At 41.4% G+C, this 23801-nt stretch overlaps 2 protein-coding genes across 3 annotated transcripts in view; one reads left to right on the plus strand and one right to left on the minus strand.

Annotated features, from left to right (window-relative positions):
• The window catches only part of LOC125718284 (activating transcription factor 7-interacting protein 1-like), a 46554-nt gene extending 26626 nt beyond the window's left edge, over positions 1–19928 (minus strand). Inside the window, exon 1 of the mRNA XM_048992018.1 lies at positions 19647–19928. The gene's annotated coding sequence lies outside the window, so the exon portion shown is untranslated. The remainder of the gene's footprint in view (positions 1–19646) is intronic.
• Positions 19929–20000: 72 nt separating this feature from the next.
• fmc1 (formation of mitochondrial complex V assembly factor 1 homolog) lies at positions 20001–21548 on the plus strand. Of its 2 annotated transcripts, none has more exons than XM_048992082.1 (2): positions 20001–20172; positions 20890–21548. In XM_048992082.1, exons 1-2 carry the CDS (start codon positions 20044–20046, stop codon positions 21091–21093), a joined length of 333 nt encoding a protein of 110 aa, XP_048848039.1. In that variant the 5' UTR covers positions 20001–20043; the 3' UTR covers positions 21094–21548. The 2 variants fall into 2 exon arrangements, with proteins under 2 accessions (XP_048848039.1, XP_048848040.1); XM_048992083.1 differs by lacking the exon at positions 20001–20172 and adding an exon at positions 20189–20470.
• Positions 21549–23801: the final 2253 nt, after the last annotated feature.

Consider the following 23801-nt stretch of genomic DNA (forward strand, 5'->3'; position numbering starts at 1 on the left):
TATCTTCTGGCTCAGGGCTTTAACATACTTACAGTATATGCATGCAAACACACAGAACAGAAACATGGAATTAGTGGTGCAACGGTACAACAGTATACCATGTAAAAAAATCTGAAATATGCGTTATACCTCTGGTGCTGTTCTATATCTGGTTTAAATGATGATGTCATACACAAATATGCTAATAATATGTTACAATCACATGAAATATCCATTACGTTGAATGTTCCCGATTCACATTCATTCGTTTTAATTCCTAAGGCTGTGACAATCTACTGTGATTTTCCATAACCAATATGCAGGCGCAACAAATTCCAGCAAAGAAAAACAATATCCTTTGCTTAGCTGGTTAGGTAGCTAGTACAGTCAAAAGATATTGACATTTTCTGAGGAAATAGAGGGTGCAAGTAATGTTAACAAAATTATCCCAAAAGCTCATTCAGCTACACACACACAATTTCTGATTTAGAAAAAAAGATGGATTTATTGTTGAGAACCATCCATTGTGTACTGCTTTTCTGGGCCCAGGTCACAGGGGCAGCAGTCTGAGCAGAGATTCCCAGACTCCCAGCCACCTCTTCCAGCTCTTCTGGGGTAATACTAAGGTGTTCCCAGGTCAGCCGAAAACTACAACCTCTCCTGTGTCTGCCTCGGGTCTCCTTCTGGTTGGACATGCCCAGAGCACTTTCCAAGAAATCCTGGAGTTATCCTAGATGCCTGAACCACTGCAGCCAGCTCTTTAAAATGCTGAAGAGCAATGGCTCTACCCTCCCGGGTGTCCAAGCTCCTCGCCTTATCTCAAAGGATGAGTCAAGATACCCTGCCAAGGAAGCTCATTTTTGCCGCTTGTATCTGTGATCTCATTTTTTCAGTCACTACCCAGAACCAGCATAGCTGAAGGTAGTAACATATATTGACTGGTAAATCAACTGGCTTCACCTTTCAGCTCAGCTCTCTCTTCATCAAGCAGTACAATGTCCACATAACAGCAGACACTGCACTGATCCACCAGTCAATCTCCTATTCTATTCTTTTACTCACTTGTGAACAAGACCCCAAGATACTTGAACTCCTCCTGCTTGAGGCAGTAACTCATCCCCAACCTGGGGGGGGGGGGTGGCAATCCATCCTTTTCCGATTGAGAATTATGGCCTCAGATTTGGAGGTGTTGATCTTTATCCCAGGTGCTATATACTTGGCTGCAAACCCTCTGCATGCCAGAGGTCACACCTCAATGAAGTCAACAGGACTACATCATCTGCAAAGATATGTTCCTGAGGTCAACAGACATCTTCCACCACTTGGCTGCCACTAGAAATTCTGTCCATAAAAATTATGAACAAAATTGGCGACTAAGGACCGCCCTAGCAAAGTCAAACATCCACCAGGGACGAATCTGACTTAATGCTGTCAATGTAAAACAAGCTTGTGCTATAGTTCTACAGGGATCTAATAGCCTGTAGCAATGGGCCAGCACCCCATATTCCTGAAGTACAAGCCAAAGGGACATGATCACATGCCTTTTTCAAGTTCACAAAACACATATAGACAGGATGGGCAAACTCACAACAACCCTCCAGTATGGGCTCTTGTGAAGGTAAAGAGTTGATCCTGTGTTCTATGGTCAGAATAGAATCCACATTGATCCTCCTGGATCCAAGGTTTGACCAAAGGACAGACCCTAATCTCCAGTACCCTGACATAGACATTCCCAGGAAGGCTGAGGAATATGATCCCCCTGAAGAATACCCTCTGGTTCCCTTTCTTAAAGACTCGGACTACCACTTCAGTCTGCCAATCCAGAGGCATTGTCTCTGACTTCAACTTAATGTTGAAGAGACATGTCAGCTAAGACATCCTAACAACATCAAGACTTCAGGAAACGAGGGTGAATCATTCACCCCAGGAGCCTTACCACTGAACAGTTTTTTGACTACCTCAGTGACTTCAGCCCTAGTGATATCCAAGTCCTTTTCTGAGTCCTCTGACTGTACTTCATCCAAGGAAGAAGGTGTGTCAGTGGGATTCAGGAGGTCCTCAAAGTACTCCATCCACCACTCGACTATATTCCCAGTTGAAATCAAGAGCACTCCATCCCTACTGTAAAGAATATGGACAAAGCCTGTTTCCCCCTGATGGTTTTCCAGAATCTCTGCAAGACTGACTGAAAGTCATTTTCCATAGCCTCATCGAACTTCTCCCACACATTCCTCGCTTTGGTACAGACAGGCATTGTAGAAGGACAAATGGTCCACACTGTGGCTCACAAAAAGGGATTTCATTAACCTAAAAAAAAAAACAAGAGAGACAGGTGAAACAGGAGCTGGGTCAGGGTCAAGAGAATGGGGAATACAGAATGGGGAACACCACAGGGGACAGGAACAGGAAATATGAGACACACAGACTAGGGATAGGACGTAACACACGAGGAGGAACAGGACCTGCAAAATGATACAGGGACCTGCCTGAGCATAGGGGTTCACGAATGGAGGACCAAAAGGAACAGCACCAGGAGGCGAAATGAGGGAAAATGAATTTGGGAGGTTTAGGGTAAGACCACAGACAGGAGGTCTGATAGACTGGGGGGTGTGACACAGACGGCCTTCTCTGGGCCGGGCTTTGGAGGCTTCGGGTTGGGCAGCCTCCTCTCAACCGGGCGCTGAAGACTCAAGCTCAGCGGCCCCCTCTGGTCAGTACCCCCCTCTGGGCCTGGCTCTGGAGGCTTGGGCTAAGCACTATCTTCTAGGCCAGACTCTTGGGGGCTGGGTGGCCCCCTCTGGGCCAGGCGCTGAAGACTTGGGTGAAGCAGCCCCTTCTAGGCCAGGCTCTGGAGGCTCAGGTTGCGTGGCCTCCTCTGGGCCGGGCGCTGAAGACTCAAGCTCAGCAGCCCCCTCTGGTCAGGACTCTGGAGACTCGGGCTAATTGCCCCTTCTGGGCTCGGCTCTGGAGGCTCAGGCTGGGTGGCCCCCTCTGGGATGGCACTGGAGGCTTGGGCGGCCCCCTCTAGGCCAGGCTCTGGAGGCTCGGGATGTGCACCCTCCTCTGGGTCAGGCTCTGGAGGCTCGGGATGTGCACCCTCCTCTGGGTCAGGCTCTGGAGGCTCGGGCTGTGCACCCTCCTCTGGGTCAGGCTCTGGAGGCTCGGGCTGTGCACCCTCCTCTGGGTCAGGCTCTAGAGGCTCGGGCTGTGCACCCTCCTCTGGGTCAGGCTCTGGAGGCTCGGGCTGTGCACCCTCCTCTGGGTCAGGCTCTGGAGGCTTGGGCTGTGCACCCTCCTCTGGGTCAGGCTCTGGAGGCTTGGGCTGTGCACCCTCCTCTGGGCCAAGCACCGAAGACTTGAGCAGGGCAGCCTCCTCTGGGCTGGGTGCCAAAGACTTGGTTGGGGCAGCCCCTTCAATGACAGGCTCTGGAGGTTCGGTGTAGGTGGCCCCCTTTGGGCTGGGCAAAGGGGACTGGGGCTGAGTGCCCCCCTCTGGGTCGGGCTCTCGAGGCTCAGGCTACGTGCCCCCCTCTGGGCTGGTCGCTAAAGACTTGGGCTGAGTGGCACCTTCTGGTCTAGGCTCTGGAGGCTTGGGGTGACTGGCACCCCCTGGGTCAGGTGCCGATCTGGGCAGGGAGCTGAACACATAGGTGAGTAGGAGCGGTCTGCTTCTTACGCTTCTTTTTCTTGGCCCTGGAACCTGATGTGGCACTCATGAAAAGTATAGGAGGCACGTCAGCCTCCTCTGGGCAAGGGACAGGCAATGCAGCCTCCTCTTGGCCTGGGACTCGGGACTCTGGTGAGACAGTGGCCTCCGCTGCTAGGCCAGACACAGGAGATGTAGGCTTCTCTGCTGGGCTGGAAACTGGAGAACACCATACCCTGTTCATGAGTCTGTGAACCCAAGGAGTAACATCTTTCATGTTCCCAGTGGACTTCAAAACACATCTTGGAGAGGCATGTTAGCTGGAGCCTTGCATGTGTTATCCAGGAGTCATTCTGTTATAAATGGGAATATGGAAGGATGGACAATCCATGTTGTGGCTTACAAAAAGGGACTAATAAGCTAAAAAATATCAAGAAACAGAAGGACCACAAGGAATTAAAAACAAAGCAGGTAAATGACAAAAACCAAGGCAGGGTGGAACACAAGAATAAGAATGGAACAACACAGGAACTACCAATGCAGAACAGCAGCAAACATGGGGCAAGAACAGCTACAAACACAAAATGAACAACTAAGGAACAAGGGCAAGGGCAGGCACATATATTCACAGATAATGAGGGTAAGACAAGGGACAAGTCCGGGCCAATAACAATCAAACAAAAACTAAAGACTACAGGCAATAAGAAGCAGGTGTGGGTCAATTCACAAATCCCAGAAGACTCAAACACTAGGAAAATGATGACCAGCAACACCTGCTGGCCAGGCAGGGCAACAACAGGGCAGGATCCTGACAGTATCCCCTCCTAATGTATGCACTCTGGGCACAAGAGTTACTGCCAAGAGAGGGCACAAGAGGGAACAACAGGAAACAAGACACAAGAACAGGGCAGGACAATCATGAACCATCAATAAAACCTAGAGAATTGGAAAGACTGCACTGGGACAGAACAAGGGAACCAAAATGGACTCAGGGTCTTTACAGCCAGTTTTGGTAATCAGGGATCAGTTCGCTAAGGCCTCTGCCTTTGACTGCTGGATCATTATGACTCCTCCTGTCGTTGAAGTCCCATGTGGCTCATTTGGGCCATGCAAGACCAGGCCCCATGAATGAAGGGCCAACCACCAGGTATTCGCAGACAAGTTCCACCCCCCAAAGTTTGCCTCCAGGGTGAGGCCCTGGTATCCCTAATCTAGGCAAGCTGTCTGGTTTCTTGGTTAAATCTTTTGCACTGTGCAACAGTTTTAACTTTATGTCAGAAGCTGGGTGTAGAGCAGCTCATTTTGAGTTAATTGTTATTTCTACCTCTTTCCAGTCACAGGGCACTTTATTTTAAGATTTCTTTAAGTGAGAAGAGATCCTATAACTGTAACTATAACCTATCCATCCATCTTCCAAACCACTTATTCTACTGGGTCGCGGGGGGTCCGGAGCCTATCCCGGAAGCAATGGGCACAAGGCAGGGAACAACCCAGGATGGGGGGCCAGCCCATTGCAGGACACACTCACACACCATTCACTCACACATGCACACCTGCGGGCAATTTAGCAACTCCAATTAGCCTCAGCATGTTTTTGGACTGTGGGAGGAAACCGGAGTACTCAGAGGAAACCCCACGACGACAAGGGGAGAACATGCAAACTCCACACACATGTAACCCAGGCGGAGACTCAAACCCGGGTCCCAGAGATGTGAGGTAACAGTGCTAACCACTGCACCACCATGCCGCCCCACTATAACCTATAACTATAGCAAATTGTAGTTTGGGGATATTGTAAAGTTTAACAATTTCTTTTATTATGAAAATTAAATTTTGCATTGAAGAAAAGTTGATTTGCTGTCAATTATAGTTCTTAAAAATAAAATCAGAATTGGTAAAAATCAGTATCGGCTGGTCACACCTGCCAAAAATCAGAAATCGGAATTGGCCAAGAAAATGGCAGTTGGTGCATCTCTATCTACTGTATCAGTGCATCACAACTCACATCACCTGTTTTAGGGACAGCTTCTACCTGGCATCACATGACAATAAATGAAGATAAACATCAATTATGCTTATTTCAATTATGCATAGATCAAATACAGCAGCTATGACATAAAATATTTGTGATCCACTATTTCTACCAACAGACAATTTTTTTAGTTTATGACATTGCTCTCAAAACAGAAGGTGAATGCTTATGGACAAAAACCTATTTAAATCTAAAACCTATTTCTGAAATGTCTCATACCCCTGCCCGTCTCCTCCCTGTCATGGTCCTAACAAGCCTCGCCTGGTACTTGTTTATCCCTCTTGTCTTGCGTCTCATTCCTAATTAGGGATGTAACAATACACTCAACTCGCGATTAGATTTTCTCATGATTTTTTAACAGAATGAGCTGCAGACAAATTTATTCAAAAGTATTCCTTTATTTATCTTTCTAAACAGAAAAAAAATCTGTAAAAAAAAATCCAAATCAAAATAAAAAAAAATATTCAAATAAACGGTGATGCTTTACATTAACTGCACCTTCATAATGCTTTTATACTGCATTCATAAAACATTCAGTACACCTTCATAATGTATTCATTAAGTATTCAGAAATCATTCATAAAAATCATGCATGTATACCTTTACATCATAACATCCCTTAACAGCTGTAATATACATTAATAACAAACATTATATAATAATAATGTATAATCATGTAATGTTTATTATTAACATACACTGAACAAAAATATAAACGCAACACTTTTGTTTTTGCTCCCATTTTTCATGAGATGGACTTAAAGATCTACAATTCATTCCAGATACACAATATTACCATTTCTCTCAAACATTTCTCACAAATCAGTCTAAATGTGTGATAGTGAGCACTTCTGCTTTGCTGAGATAATCCATCCCACCTCACAGGTGTGCCACATCAAGATGCTGATCTGACATCATGGGTAGTGCACAGGTGTACCTTATACTGCCCACAATAAAAGGCCACCCTGGAATGTGCAGTTTTGTCTCACAGCAAAATGCCACAGATGCCACAAGCATTGAGGGAGCGTGCAATTGGCATGCTGACAGCAGGAATGTCAACCAGATCTGTTGCTCGTGCATTGAATGTTCATTTCTCAACCATAAGCCGTCTCCAAAGGCGTTTCAGAGAATATGGCAGTACATCCAACCGGCCTCACAACCGCAGACCACGTGTAACCACACCAGCCCAGGACCTCCACATCCAGCAGGTTCACCTCCAAGATCGTCTGAGACCAGCCACTCAGACAGATGATGCACGGCCCCATGTTGCAAGGATCTGTACACAGTTCTTGGAAGCTGAAAATGTCCCAGTTCTTGCATGGCCAGCATACTCACCGGACATGTCACCCGTTGAGCATGTTTGGGATGTGCTTGACCGGCGTATACGACAGCGTGTACCAGTTCCCACTAATATCCAACAACTTCGCACAGCCATTGAAGAGGAGTGGACCAACATTCCACAGGCCACAATTGACAATCTGATAAACTCTATGCGAAGAAGATGTGTTGCATTGTATGAGGCAAATGGTGGTCACACCAGATACTGACCGGTTCTGAGTCCCCAGACCCCCAATAAAGCAAAAAACTGCACATTCCAGGGTGGCCTTTTATTGTGGGCAGTATAAGGTACACCTGTGCACTACCCATGATGTCAGATCAGCATCTTGATGTGGCACACCTGTGAGGTGGGATGGATTATCTCAGCAAAGCAGAAGTGCTCACTATCACACATTTAGACTGATTTGTGAGAAATGTTTGAGAGAAATGGTAATATTGTGTATCTGGAATGAATTGTAGGTCTTTAAGTCCATCTCATGAAAAATGGGAGCAGAAACAAGAGTGTTGCGTTTATATTTTTGTTCAGTATATATTAAAACTGTTAAGGGATTTTAGGATGTTAAAGTGTACTTGCATGCTGTTTATGAATATTCTATGAATGTATTATGAAAGTGCACTGAATGTTCTATAAATGTATAATGAATGCATTATGAAGGTGCACTTAATACAAAGCATGACCAAATAAACTAAGGCTTGCATGTGCAGCTTTTTAGCATGATTTGCCCTTTTAATAATCTTCGCTCTGGCGGTGGTGAATTGAGCTCACTGTGGTGCCGGTGGACATGCTGAAGCAAATTTGTTGTGCTATTTGTGTATGTTATCAGCCTTTTACAATGTTTGCACACAGTTTTTGTCTTGTCTGTGCTTTTCTCGCCGTTTTTGTTTGTGATTACCAGAAAGCTAAAATGCTGCCATACCGCCGATTTAAGATCGGGTGGGTGGGGGGGGGGGAGGGGGAGTGTATCCTCAGTTTCAAATTCACTTGCCATCTCGTGTTCGTTCTAAACCAAAAACTGACGTACAACGTGAATACGCAGTGACATCAGACGTCGAACTGACGTCATGAAATCAAATGTAATATTACCCTAGTTTTTCTGTTAAGCAAAGTACCTTGACATACTCCTAAAGTAGTGATTCATTTTCGTCATACATTTAGATCGATTTTTAACCAACTCGCGATTCATCGTTACATACCTATTCCTAATCCTCATATGCAAATCACTCCCAGCTGCCTCTTGTTGGATCCCTCATTAGTCCCATATAGAGGTGCTTCCCAGTCTTGTGTTCCCCAGTCTGGTCATTAACGTCTATCCTCCTGTTGCCTGTGCCCTTCCCAGTGCTCGTCTTCCTGTTTGGACCCCTTGTGGTCCCAGTTTGTTTCCCTGCTCCTATCCTAGAGGCTATGGGTGCAAGGCAGGGAACAACCCAGGATGGGACACAGGATACACTCACATACCATTCACTCACGAATGCACATCTATGGGTAATTTAGTAACTCCAATTAATCATAGCATGGTTTTGGAATGTGGGGGTAAACCAGAGGATAAAATAAGACTACTGTTCAAAATTACGATTTATCCTCTGAGCCATATGGGAATTTCATAAAATGAAATGAACTAAGTAATAATATTTCTTCGCTTGTTCCCTCCATCAGCTTCCATGCGACTTGCTAAATGAATATTTTTATTTTAGCTGTTAATTCTGGGATTCTGTGGACCGTCATTGTCAAAGTTCGCGGGTGTGGATGGACAGGCTGGCAGGAAGGAGGCAGGGAAGGACGAGGCAGGGAGGCTAAAGGTGAGGAAAACTGGGGATTTATTAAGGGGAAGATGGCTACGGGCAGAATGGGACATCGTCTAACATTAACTAACATCAATGACGGATCAAAGGCAGGGCAAGACGTGGACTGATATAGAACAAAGACAGGGCAAAACAACAGGATACAGCTGGGCATTGTTAGGGAAGCACACGTGGATAATCAGGGGGGTGTGGCACACATGAGGATCGTACGAGCCGGGCATGACAGTCATGATTGAAGATCTAGTTTAAAACCAGAATGAAAAACTAAAAGGTCTCTAATAAAAATCTTTGCTCATACTACTTTCCCCTTTGGGCATCAAAATACTGCATTTGTTAAAGAAATCGAAAAAATAGTGATGTATTATGATTGTAAAATAATTGTACGTGTTAACTGTGACAGCCCACATATGTTTGTGTTATATATTTATTGAATTGCACATGGTGCTGAAACTGTGATATAACGAAAACAGTGATATTGGGATACAATCATCATACCGTGAATTTTTCATATCATTGCAACCTTACTTGGAATTAAGAATAGATCCTATTTAACAAAAAAAATATATGTAATTTCCCCTTCTGTTTAGAAGATTTTGAAAAAATATTATATAATTGAAACTGTTCTTTTATTAGCAAATTACTTGTACACTAGAACCTTGGAACTCGAACGCCTCTTAACTCGACCAACTCGGGCATCGAACGCGTCTGTTGAATTTTTTCGACTTGTACCTCGACTGAAATCTTGGAACTTGACCATTCCTGCTAAAACTTGAACTGGTCACATCCTGCCCCCAAACTAATGATACCAAATGTTATTGCCATGACCCAATTCAACTATTACAACTAATACTATTACACAAACAACTAGAACATTTGACTTGGTTTGAGTAACATGTCTTGCCCACATGGAATTATGTAACATACAGAGGCAAGACCTGTACAGTCATGTATGGGTGGGGGATATAAGCAAAGTGTCATATCACAATATTTTTGGTTAAAATCACAATCCAAGATATATATTATGATGTTTTTGTTTCTTCACAAACTAACCAAATTGGAATGTATGTAGTAATGTTAATTAACTATCTAACCACTTAAGTAGCAATTCCATTCTTTAAAGAAATATTGCATATTGCATTATAATCAGGGATTGACAAAACTTTTACACAAGTACACATTCAACATAAAATGATATGTGTGGCAGTTTTTTATTGTAATGGGGCAAATGCATAATTATGTGCTGTCATGACATGACATTACTTCACATTTAAGCCTTTATAGACTGAATAAGGTACATATTCACCAGATAAAAGTTCAAATGTGCTGTCATTTATTGTCATAACAGCACAAATGCACATAAAACAAATATGGCTTTGCAGTATTATTACCCTATTGCTGCGTTACTTAGCACTGAGACAGAGAAGTGAGATACGAACAACGCTGAAACGTTAAGCAGGCTGAAATTGCTTTGTTTCAAATCGGACTGTCTTTGTTGTAGCACTGTTGCAGCCTCCGAACATGCAGGCATCGTGTGACAGGCGCTTACTGGTTTGTTCTGTCATTATAATAATTGTGTTGAGTAATGCTGTATCACGATTCTTGCAATAATTCTGAAAAGCTTATCGTGGATACAGTTGCGACATGACAAATTATCATCACATCACAACCACTACTAGCAGGGGTACCGCTAGAGATTTGAGGCCTCATGGAAGCATATCATATTGGGCTGCCAACTCAGATCAATTCAATTATTATCTGTCATTCGGGAGCCCTTGGAATTATCCTAATATTCCCCCCTTTAAGGTTCCCCTGACTACCAGCAAAAAAAACCTCCAGAAATGCAAAAGATTTACGCAAAACCAAAACACAATAAAAAGGGCACAATTTTACGTATACCTCATACACCTGAGCAAAAATCATAAACAGAGGTTAAACAGCCAGACTTGAAGGAGGACTTTAATGTCTTGAACATCACTACGCCAAATTCATTGAATTACACCTTTAGACATTTGACCTTCACTGACTGAATTGGTTCAACACCCAAACACTGGGTAACACATGGACTGAGAACCCCTTGGCATTCTTGTGCATTTTCACAGACTGCTGTCTGTCTTTTACATTCTCCATCATTCAGCACAAACTAGATTCTGCAAAACAGCCTGAAGGCCCTGGGGGCTAAGCTAATTTGGATCATGGAGCTCATTTCCACAGCCGTAATTACAGGTCGCCCACAAGCAAATACTGACACTAAAGAGATACGATGTCATAGTTGCCAGTTGTTGGCAGAGAGCTGCCTTCTTTGTTGCTCAAGCTTAGAGAGAGAATAACAAACCAAAACCCTGGGGAAATAACTCTTTCATATGGATTCATTCCCATCATTCAAAAAGCAGAACACGTGATGTGGATTGTCAAAGAAATACATGATCTGAATTTGAGTATCAGATTCCAGGCTATCATGTTGCTACACTTGAAGGTGCCAAACTTTTTAACAGCCTATCACTATTATGGCCAACTTTATATACACTGATATTAGTCTATTTTATCTAGTAGGCTAGTTAAAAAAATAATAGCCCTGTTTTTTTAACTGTGTCGGAAATGTAGAATACAAGGCGGAACTGCAAACCACATGATAATTCTTTTCTGTTATGTCTTTGTGTGTAGTCTAAGCCCACATCCGACAAAGGCGATAACTGAAGGTCAGTTACTGTCACACACCAACAGTCCATTATAACTGTGGTACCTTAAATCAGACAAGGTTTAAGGGCAGGCTTTCAACTTAAAACAAGTACCACCCTTTCACCAAAAGCATATACATGTACTGCCCTCTCACCAAAAAAACTAGCTATATAAAAGCCGCTCTTTGATAAAATTGTTGGGATGGACTCAACCACTGATTTTCTTTCCAAACCGACATTTTACCCAGATACTGATATTTGTGTGTGTGTGTGTGTGTGTATGTGTGTGTGAGTGAGATGGATAAAGGAATACTGAATTGGTTTTGAGGGGCAATTTTATTTAATACGGAATGATATAAAGGGATTATGAATATGAATAAAAAGACTAAGAATAATTATGGAAACCACAAAATGCATATTTGGAAATTCATAAAATAAATGTTATTTTCTTAATGACAATTAAACTGTATGTATGCATTTACACTGTCAGTAATCTGCTGCCAGCATGCCTTTCTAGCTTTGGTGGCAGCCGCAGTGTTGTCTATGCCATTATTTTGCTTTTGAATTCTTCATATTTTTCTATAAAAATTCTCTCTTACACCGCATTGAAATATGTAGCCCTGTTGCAATCCATGCTTAAATGATTGGCTGATTATTGCACAGACTTGGGAATTAGGGATTAGATTCAGGGCTTAGGCCTTACGAGGCACATTGGGATCGGGCCTCAGTTTCAGTAAGAAAACTTGGTTCAACATAGATGACCTTTTATTTCAAACCTATACAACAACTATGGAATATTATTTAGCACTACATAACGTCAACCAATATATACACATACGTATATACATACATACCTGCCTATATAGGTACATTTTGACAAAATCTTAATAACATAAAAGGAAAAAAATAAATAAATCGTCAATTCCGAAATGGAGTAGGAGGAAGTATGTACATACTTATTAATCCCTACCCCATGCTCAACACTCTATTGAATCACCATATTCTTTGTTACCCCCACCTCTCCTCATTACTCACCCCATACTAAATACTAGATTGTTGACAGTTAGCATAGTGATATCATTTACCACATATTGTATTTGTTATATTTAGCTGAAAGTTATCTTCTAACCCTGACTTTGTTAAACCAGCTTTGTGATACAAACCCTTGATCTCTAGCAATGTAGAATCTAGAGTGTTAACTCTGGGTACGTAAAACTCGCTTCATTGTACCCTAACCCTAACCCCAAATATCATGCCTAATGCATGGTAACATATGGTTATATACATACATATATGTACAATGCTGCACAAGCCCTGTATAGTCAATTTAATTAGACAGGCTGTCAAGCTTTTAGTTGCCTAAGGGGTATTCTAGAAAACAAGGTAGGGTTCAGCCCTTACTCCGACTTGAATCAGACTTGAACAACGTAAACACAATTTTTGGGTTCCGGTAACAATGATCACGATGTCAGGGGTTGAATTTTCTCAAGTGCATGTTAATGCTAACTGAAGTGCAGTTTTGCAGAACAACAAAAGCCATCATTAGCAGATGAATGAAAAAAGGATTCATCATGGAAGTAGATGCCAAGAGTGTACTGCTCGGCGCTTTAATCAGTTGGAAATGGAACAATTATCCTCTACATATGCCGATTATGGATTTATTGTACAGAAAAAGACAACAATACAGTAAATGTTATCTTCAGAGGGAACATATTAGTCTTTTAAAAAGAACAACTAGTTTATAAACTTAACTACTTTAATAGTTAAAGTGAATTTTGTGATTGTCAAAAGAAAAGATTCTTAATTTCTGTGAAATGGCCAAGAAAATGTGTATATGTCATTTTATATGCAGGTAATAAAAAGCACATAAATGAAACTAATAAAATTGCCTTTATTTCATTTACTGTGGTCACTGTGAATGATTACTAAGAAAAATGGTTATTTGTAATTATGTCCATGAGAACTATGTCATCTCCGACGTCTGCAAGGTGTGGAGGAGTTGTTCTTCCTCTGGTTGAGTGGTACAGCAGAATGGGACTCTCAACTTATGCTATGACTATGGAAGTTATGTATCCTGTGTAAATTTCTTGTACAATGTGCATTCACTATAAATCCTTGAGTCATGGAGAGAGCTTAATTGGCCATTTTTCTTGGACATGATAATAGTAAACAATTCCATTTGAATTCGCAAGTCAGAATTTCTGAGTTCCTAGTCGGAACTTTCAACTAGACTGCCCCTGGACCGACTTGGAAATTTGAAAGAACCTCTGCAAGAAGAATCTCCTCAAGATGGTTGCACCCTTCATCAATAGGACTGACAGCTGTAGTTATATACCGTAGACATGCCGTTCCGCTGTTGTTATGTGCATGATGTGTTGTTATCAGCTGATGTTGCTAACAGTGACTAACAATGAACCTGACTAGAACTGGGGCCTGTTTCTCAAAGGAGGATTTCTTTCTTAGCCAGATAACGACAAAAATATGCAGTAACTTTTTGAGTGCTAAGGATACCAACATACCATTGTTTTGGCAATTTCTTCGGATTCTCCTGTTTTATATAAGAGGCTTCCAGTAGCCGAAGAGTGGGCAATACATAATGTTTGTAAAGATGAGAATGCAACTCAACGGTGTTACGTTTAGAAATGTTAAGCTGAAAAAATGTTACTGATCCCGGGAGAACATTATTGAATAAATCATGGACGGGGATGAGAAACGGTATAGTTCGCGAAGACATTCACCAAGGAATTAATGAATTTCCGCTTCTTTTCTAACCGTCTCTTGAAAAAATTGACACGCCAAATAAAACTTCCGAAGTCCCCTGACGCAGTTGTCAGCTAAACCCCTATTGAGTAGGTTTAATTCCGAGCTTTACTTGTCACGGTTGATTGACTGACGCTCAAATTACTCTCGGTTTCTGGAACGGAAAGTGATCTGGGTGATGTTCCACGAAGCAGGATTTCTTACTTAGCCGGGACGGATTTAAGCAGTCTGAGCTAAATATAACTGAACGATGATTAAGTCAATTTAACCCAGACTACCTTAAATCCAAAAAACTACCCAGCTAAACAAGAAATCACCGCCCAGGTTCACGCTTTTAATCGGGACTGCTCGCTAAATCCACTTTCTAGAATTTGCCCAGTATAATCAGATATAATAGAACACTCCCTGCAATCCAGGGGGTACGTTTCCCAAAAGCGTACCTGCTAGCAATGTTAGCAATTTAGATAGTTGGAACCCTGCAACCGAACGGTTCCAACTATGCAATTTGTGACAGGAACTTTTTGGGAAACGTACATAGGACAAGCAGCTAGGATTTATGGAAAATAGGATCTTCGGTCTGGCAGTAAGATAACGTTCATGTAGCTATCTTGGGGAAGGAAACAAAACTGCAGTGAACTATTTTAAAGCTAACTGCTTATGTCTATTGCATAGACGGCTTCAGCGAAAAATAACCAGACATTACAGCTGAAGATCTTTGCCCGAACCCGACAGAACCCGAAGTGACCCAATGGGTTCGGGCTTAATTTATATCATTTTACACTGGCTCGGCCTGGGCTTGCGCGATAAATGAGCAGTCAGGTGTAGAGCTGAAGATCTTTGCCTGAACACCAACGGGATCCGATGGGTTCGGGCTTAATTTCGATCATTTTACACGGGCTCAGACCTTGTCGGGCCTAACTTTTAAGGCCCCATTACAGCTCTACCAGACATAGCTAATCTGAAACGCCTTTGATCAATGATCAGCCTTTCTCGAGTAGGGCGCCGGTCAGCAGGAATGGGTCGACCAATATATGTTATCCAGAACTAACCATACAAGAGAATCCAAGTTCAAAAAGGTACTTTACATTAATTAGTATTAGTATTATTAAGTAATTATATATGTTACTTCCATTACTTGAATTTTAATTCATCATTTGATACTAGATCCTAATCTTTAATGAAGCCTACCACCTACCTTTCTTAATTACGTGATCCGGCAGCATGATTCGAATACCTAATGCAACTTATCTCTCTCCTGTGCACATGCGATGAACGAATCCCGCCGTTTACATTCAATTCAATTTATTTTAATACAGTGCCTTCTACAACAGATTCGCCCTAAGGCGCTTTATATGGGTGTGTTGTGATACATTACAACGTCATTCAAATCGCAGACATAATATTTTTTTGTTCAGCTACTGTACATGTACTTGGGTAATGAGAAATATTACACTGTGAAAAGCTTCCCAATAATTATTTTACAATCTCGAACTGAGCCCTAATTACATCGACCAATTATTCTGCTATAGGATCGACACCCTGGCTGCTGGGTTTGTTTTTGTCTAATAAAAGAATGATCGCAGGTTACCTCCCGTTTCGGCACTTACAGGGTCGTTGTCTCATTCAGCAGCTGCATATGAGTCAATGATCTATTTGGAGACAAATGTACTTTTTAAGGAGAAGTAATTAATAGGCAATGATTCCGGTTGCTGGGATGACGAGAAGTTGGTTACCACTGACTGAGATGTTTAAATGCTCGAAAATACAAAGGGAAAAGTGATGTCTATAAAATATCGGTAAAATAGATAGAAGCTCTGCAATAGCAGCTAGTGATTTTGAAACCAACCAGTTCCCACTTGAAGATCATGGTTGTCAGTTGTATTTCAGGTCAATGCCAACTATGAAGACACTCCTACAGCTAGCTAGGCCGATGTATGATTTTTTTTTCTTTCTAATGATTAATTTCAACTTGCTGCCGATCACCACATTATCAGCTGCTGCAATGACCACCGTAAAATCGATGGCAGGAGATAATGTGCTAGATCAGGGGTTCTCAAAGTCCGGACCAAACTAGAAGTTAATCTGGACCCAGCGGATAATGGACCTTATTAATCAAAATGGTTAACGTGAAAAAGCTTAACCTGATTTGAAGTACAGTACAAAATGCTACGCAGAGCCAACAAACCCCGCACACGCGTACATAACTCGTCGTACCCGCCCCCGATGTTTACTAAGGGTTTAAAGGTACCCATTTTGTTCTATATTTTTATGTATATTTCGAAGGTTATTATTAATCAATTGAAGTTAATGAAATGCTTTCTTATTGAAATCTGTTCCGGACCTCTGACTTCGAACAAAAATCTGGTGACCTTTGATCAGAAAGTTTGAGAACCCCTGTAACCTCGATAGAACAGGAATGTTCCTGTGCCTCTGTCACATGCCTGAACATGCAAATACAATTAAACTGTTTTAGCGTCATGTTTATATTTCACATAAATGAGTAAGATGTGTTGAATGTCGATTAATGCTGGTGATTATCTAACTTTAATTCACATTATACTAATAAATGTGAACTTGGTTTTAAACCAAATGTGCTTTAAAAGCTGACTACTCAGACTAAGACACACAAGCAAAGAATAAAACTACAAATCTTATTTCTATCATAATTTTTAATAATTGTAATCTGTTTACATTCACCTCGTGTGTGCAACTGCTTTTCCCTAATTATTGGCCATTTATACAATGCCATTCTACCAAATTCTTTTCTGAGAAGAAAGGAGGAAAGCACAATAAAAAAATCTCCGAGCAGCCAGTTCAAACCGGTATAAACCAGACTGAACCGACGCAAGGCGGCACTGTTATACACCAGTCCTAATGTAGCTGTAATTAGGTGGTGATATAGTGTTTCTGACTACTGCTGTGTGAGACAGCAGGTCAGGTAGTGGTCGCGCACGAGGGTTTGTTTCTGAAATAATTGCACGTTGAAGGCTTACATGAAGCCCTGTTGCGGTAACTGTGCACACAACCCGAATATACGACATTTCAATATCCTAAGTGTATGACACAAATAAAACTCTGAATTTAAATATTGCAGATTTACCCGGATAAAATATCTAAATGGCCAAAGCTTTAATAGTAACATTTAATAAGGTGTGCTGACGTTTTTTCTTTATTGAATTTAGTATGTTTGGTATCAAATTTAATTTTGTATGCATATTATGGTGGCAAACTGGTGCAGTTAGTGGGACTGGTTATGGCTGGGTGGAGGTTAGGATTGTCATAGCTAGGATTAGGGTTGTGCGGATAGGGATGAATGAAGAGTAGCCACAAAGATATAGGTCCATAATCTGTGTACATGTGTGTGTTTTACAATAGACTGGCATCCCATCCCAGATGCATCCCAGCCTTGTACCTTATACTGCCACACTGTGACTGACAAGGATAAAAAAATACAAGTGGATGTATATAACAAACGGTTAAATGTAATTTGTGTCACTGTCACGACATTTTGTTCTTTTAGTTCTCATTGTCTCCTGAACCACTTCGACTTAACAATGGCGCAATAGCGCCACCCCGTGATCAAGAAAATTATTAGTATATAAAACATGTATACATACATTTACTGGAAAGTTTAGTTTATGTAATTATACAGTTATGTCGTTACAAGGCACTGCATGCGGTTCATTGAATATGACCTACGTAATAAACATGTATATAATTAAAGCGTCATACTTTTCATAAAGTATAAATCTCTTTTATCACATAAAATTGTTTACTGCACTTTTTTCTTTGTCACAACCCCGTTTTCAATAAAGTTGGGACGCTGCGTAAAATGTAGATGACAGCGGAATGCAATGATTTACAAATCATATAAACCCACATTTAATTGAAAATAGACATTTCAATGTATCTGTTAACAAAGACAACATATTAAATGTTGAAACAGTAATTTTATCGTTTCATTACAAACATATGCTCAATTTGAATTTGATGCCAGGAACACGTTTCAAAAAAAGTTAGGACAGGGGCAAGAAAAGACTGGAAAAGTTGTGTAATGCTAAAACAAAACAGCTGGTTGAATATCTCGCATCTAATTAGTTAATCGGGTATAAAAAGAGCCTCCCAAAGAGGCAGTGTCTCTATATAATGAAGATGGGAAGAGGTTCGCCACTCTCTGAAACACTGTGTGGGCAAATAGTGCAACAATTTAAGAATAATGTTCCTCAACGTAACATTGCAAAGAATATGGGAATTTCATCATCTAAGGTACATAATATAATTAAAAGATTCAGAGAATCCGGAGAACTCTATGTACGCAAGGGACAAGGCCGAAAACCAATATTGGATAGCCGTGATCTTCGGGTCCTCAGACGGCACTGCATTAAAAACAGACACAATTCCCTAATGGAAATCACTGCATGGGCTCAGGAACATTTCCGAAAACCACTGTCTATCAACACAGTTCGTCGTTGCATTCACAAATGCTGGATGAAACTCTACCATGCAAAGAAACCATATCCAAACATGATCAAAAAACATCGCTGACTTCTCTGGTCTGATTAATTAAAAATTTTCATTCTTTTTGGAAATTATGGGCATGTCTTCCGAGCAGAGGTGAGCCCATCCATCTTATCAACAGGCACTTGAAAAGCCAGCATCCATGATGGTATGGTGGTGCATTAGTGTGTCCTTGGATTAGGTAGCTAGCACATGTCGGAAGGCCCCATTAATGCTCATATATACGATATGTACATGTTTTGGAGCAACATATGGTACCATCTAGACAACGTCCTTTTCAAAAAAGGCCTTGTACATGTCAACAAGACAATGCCAAATCGCATTCTGCGTGTGTTACAACAGCGTGGCTCCGCTGTAGAAGAATCCGAGAGTAAGACTGGCCAGTCCAGACCTGTCACCCGCTGAAAACATTAGGTGCATCATGAAAGGAAAAATACGACAAAGGACACCCCAAACTGTTGAGCAGCTGAAATCGTCTATCAGGCAAGAATGGGACACTTAACTTAGAAAACTCCAGCAACTGGTCTCCTCAGTTCCCAAACGTCTACAGAGTTTTGATACAAGAGGTGATGCAGGACAGTGGTCAGCGTGCCCGTCTCAACCTTTTTGAAACGTGTTGCTGACATCAAATTCAAATTGAGCTTATTTGTCAAAACAATAAAATTTCTCAGTTTCAACATCTGATGTGTTGTCTTTGTTCTATTTTCAATTAAATATGGGCGTATATGTAAGTAAATCACTGTATTCTGTTTTTATTTACGTTTTACGCATTTCTGGAGACATTTTTATTTTATCTGGAAACGAGGTTGTATAACATGCAACTTAAATGCATATGCTTCATGCATCACTTTTTTGTAATAAAATATATTAAACTCGCAGTTAGAAGTAGGAGGCTCACCTGTTTCCGATTGCTATTTCCATATCTGTAGCCCCTCAAACTCCAACAACACAGTATAATATATTCGAAGCATATAATCGTCACTAGGTATGAAAACCAAGAATTAACCGATATGTATTTTTTTTAAAACATGTCGAACCGGATTTATTAAATCTACTAAAGAAGTATGCTACATTGTCCAACTTAATTCATTTTACAAACAGCGGATTTCCGTTGCTATTAAGCTCCATAATAGCTATGCATGGTTATGAACATCTACATTCGTCGTCCCCGCGAGATACGCAGAGCCTATTTGCGTACAACCGAAGGGGTTTGAATCGGCCAGTAGGGTCTGCGCCGATCGCTTGCTCGATAATCCATAGCACTGCCTTGATAGCAGACTGACCCGACCTCCAAGATGGCAGCGTTGTCTTCACCGCTACGCGTGTGTCGCGGTATCCTGAAGGAGCTACGGGCGTCTAAGGGTCCGGAATATAAACAAACGCTAGCGTATAACTTTGTTTTGGATCAATTTCGTAAAAACCAGGTAACTCAAGGGCCATTAGGCAATGTGCTACCTTACTGGGTGTATTAGCTAAGGAGCCTGCGGATGTTTTGTTGAGGAAACGATGTTTTTCAGTGAAATTGTGAAAAAAGACAGTTTCTAAGGCACGACACACCGTGAAAGACACGTCAGTGGGTTATTAGTGTAGGCGCCGATGTTTGAGAATTTGTTCAAGGTGACCTACGATGTCATGCGTTACAAACTAGTCACACGTATAACTGCAAGGACGGGAATGGACAATACTGCAGACGCTAAAATCAGGGGTAACGAGATAATGCTGGTAAATGCAATTACAACAAATTATACGAAATATAATGGTTTCTTCTTGTGTTTAACATAAATTTGGTTAGGTGTCACCTCGCTGAACGGGATTCTTAATCATGGTCAAAAGGAGACGTTGTTCGATTTATTTTCATGCTTTAATTAGGTGAAATTTCACATTCTATGCTTTATTAGGATTGTTATTGTGAAAACCCAGCTTGCGTTATTCAGCTGCAGTCTACTTACCTCACATTAAACAATTCACAATAAAGTAGATATAACCGTGGGTTATATTGTCATACCGTGTTCCATAAACCTTAAATATTTAATTAGCACCACTGCAAGTGTTTTGAATGTAAAAACATTTAACATTACAATTTACAAAGTAACTTTACTAGTTCAGAAACACTTACACTTTATCCTGTATTTCACATTCAGGTCACTAGTGAACGGCACTGCCGTGCTCAGAGGGAAGCTCTTCATGCCTCCCACTCCTACCTGTGTCTTCTGGCATCGACCAGGCACCACCTCACCCTGCACAAGCTCTTCCATGGCAAAGGGGAGCGAGCACCGGAACAGGTGGCCAGATTAGTGGGCCTCCAACTGCCCACACAGCCAGGAGGGAAAGGATGGGAAAAATGAAGGTGGAGACACAACAACTGATGGTGGCTGTGGATCCTGGCTTTCTTTCGCTATTTTAAAAAGCTGTTCAACTTGTGTAATCAAAATACCTAAAAGTGAAATAAAGATTGCTGTACAAAATAATAAAAAAAAATATCATGAAGATGAGATAATGTAACATAAAAGGGAAATGAAGACTGATGATAGGCAAATGGTGTGTATTAAGGACACAGCCAACAGAGGTACATCACCTTTTCTGTCTCGGAAAAGATGTACAAAGTTCATGAACATCTTTGCTTTTGGTCAACGTGACGGTCCTTGACCTTTTTTGGGTTTAATTTTGACAGTGTCACTGTGCTTGTGAATGAATATTATTCTGTACAATGTGTGTAAATATAAACAATGTGTATGACATATCGGGAATCATAGCAGTTAAAGAACTGGTGTTTTGAATAAATCTTATATTTTCCATGCAAGCTGTCCACAATTCCTCTAATACCCCCTTTCTACTTTCAATATTCCATTGTGTTTGATTAGAATATATTGAAACACAATTATTAGTGTTTTCATTCCTGGATTAATCAACTTGCACATAAAACAAAGCTTTGTCCAGAGTTGGCATCTAAACTTTTTTTAATGGCGTACACCATCAGACATGCAAACAAGCCCATCGTGTGATTTTGAGAAGATTATTCTAACACGATCTTTAGGAAGGGCTCTGCAAACTGCATTAAATTGTGAGTTTTGGCAGCTTGTGCGTTTCCTCAGAATGATGTCATTTCAGTGTAACATTCGCATTCATCTTGCTTCATGGCCACTGGCTGATATTATTAGGACAATTAAAAATCCATTTACCAAAATTATTCAAGGCTGTATCATTGAGACAAATGTGTCTGCTTATTAACAATAGTCCTGGCTCTTTCTGTGCATGTATGCAGCCTGTGGTGGATTGGTATTCCATCCAGAGTGTATCCGGTCCTCAGCCTTGTCTGCTGTGCAGCCTGGGATAGGCTCCAGGCACCGCCCACCCCAACCCGGTCTAAGATGGATATTTGGACAGACATGCTGTTGGCCGGAGTCCCAAGATTTTCATTTTGATCCTGAGTTTTCTTTATCAGGGGTCCAAGCCGCAAAGCTGCTGGATCCCTACTGTTGTTTAAATTGACTTTGTACCATTTCATGCAGCAGGGGCCTTTTATTAATAGCATGTCTCAGTAACTCCAACATAATCTTCCCGGGATCCATCAACATTAATCTATCTCCAACTATCACTGCTCCTCCTCCTTTATCCAAGCTTAACACAGAGCACTCTCTCCCTTTGAACATTATCAACACAGTTGCTATTCCATACTCTTTTTTGTTTGCAGTCTTCCTGTCTCTTTCACTGACCCACTAAAACTCAACAGAATGTCTAGTGACCCTTCTATTCTAGATACACCTTGATGACTAATGTTGCCTTGAGTATGAACTTAGGAACTGGCCTTGGAGTAAGACTGCACACTGGCAGAGACAGGTTAAATGTGCACCTGGGAGCACACACACATCCACGTGCACACATACAGACCCGTACTTATATATATATACACACACACACACACACACACAAGTCAGGAGGCATACTTTTAGTACGTACGCACATTTTACCAATTTTTTGGACCCTCTCCCCCCCCCGTACGCACACATACGCTGGGTAGTTGAACCCCCCCCCCGCGTACGTACGCATGGGCGATCGTCAGTCGACTTATGCACTTCTTTTTGGAGCTACAAACGTTCCTGTTAACTTTAGGGATAACAAAAGAATGATGTCATGAGATTTACTGCAATAAAATCACTTTCAAATAAAACGAAATGCAACAAATAAGACTTCTTTAATTCTTATACATGTAGTATTTCAGTCGGCACTTGGAGGAATAAGCTATAAGGACTAGCGTATTCCTCAAAAGTAGGCATAAGCATAGCAGACGCACTTGTCAAGAATTCTGAAAAAAAAACTTGGTTCGCTGGACAGTTAACGTGCCATAATGGTGCTTGAAAATTTGAAATTACATGAAAACATCGAATATGTATGTCAAGCGAACAGTTGTTAGACATTAATAATAATGGTTAGTGCTGCATGCTTATAATTCTGCTTGCGTGTTGATTCGATGTTGATGGACTATCCGCCGGCCGGCTGATGATCAGATGAACTAAAGATGTTTTAAGTTATATCCACGTATGGAATGCAATCCAGCAGGTCAGGTATCGTGAACGAAACACTTAATTTTGAAATTTCTCAAGTTGATTCACCCCCCCCCCCAGCATACGCACATGTACGCAAAATTTGGTCAAATTGTTAGACCCCTCCTCCCCCCTTCCGTACGTACGTACTAAAAGTATGGCCCCTCAGCAAAACACAATGCCAGACAGCTAATCCCAAAAAGCCGTCACCTTAACACTGACATCCCGCCATCCCACCCCAAAGAGGAATGCAATATAGATGAGTGAGAATTCACAAGCTGCTTGTGCATTTCTGCTCTCACCGGCATTGTAACTGTATGCATGTAGGTGCAAGATGGGAGTCTGACAGAGAAGCATTCATCTTTAGTCATTTAATACTAGCATGTATGTTAACTCATCAAGTCTGTCTGAAAATGACTAATGGACAAAGGGATGGAAAAAAGAGTGAATAGTCAAATGTTAAATGACTTGCTATTATTAGAACCACCACAATAATTACATGTTAAGTCTAA

Source organism: Brienomyrus brachyistius, chromosome 22, assembly GCF_023856365.1.
Source record: "Brienomyrus brachyistius isolate T26 chromosome 22, BBRACH_0.4, whole genome shotgun sequence".
NCBI lineage: Eukaryota > Metazoa > Chordata > Actinopteri > Osteoglossiformes > Mormyridae > Brienomyrus > Brienomyrus brachyistius.

Coding starts and splice junctions, on each gene's coding strand:
- fmc1 (XM_048992082.1), top strand. CDS start 20,044: ATGGCAGCGTTGTCTTCACCGCTACGCGTGTGTCGCGGTATCCTGAAG. Junction 20,173..20,889: donor ATCAATTTCGTAAAAACCAG/GTAACTCAAGGG, acceptor TTTCACATTCAG/GTCACTAGTGAACGGCACTG.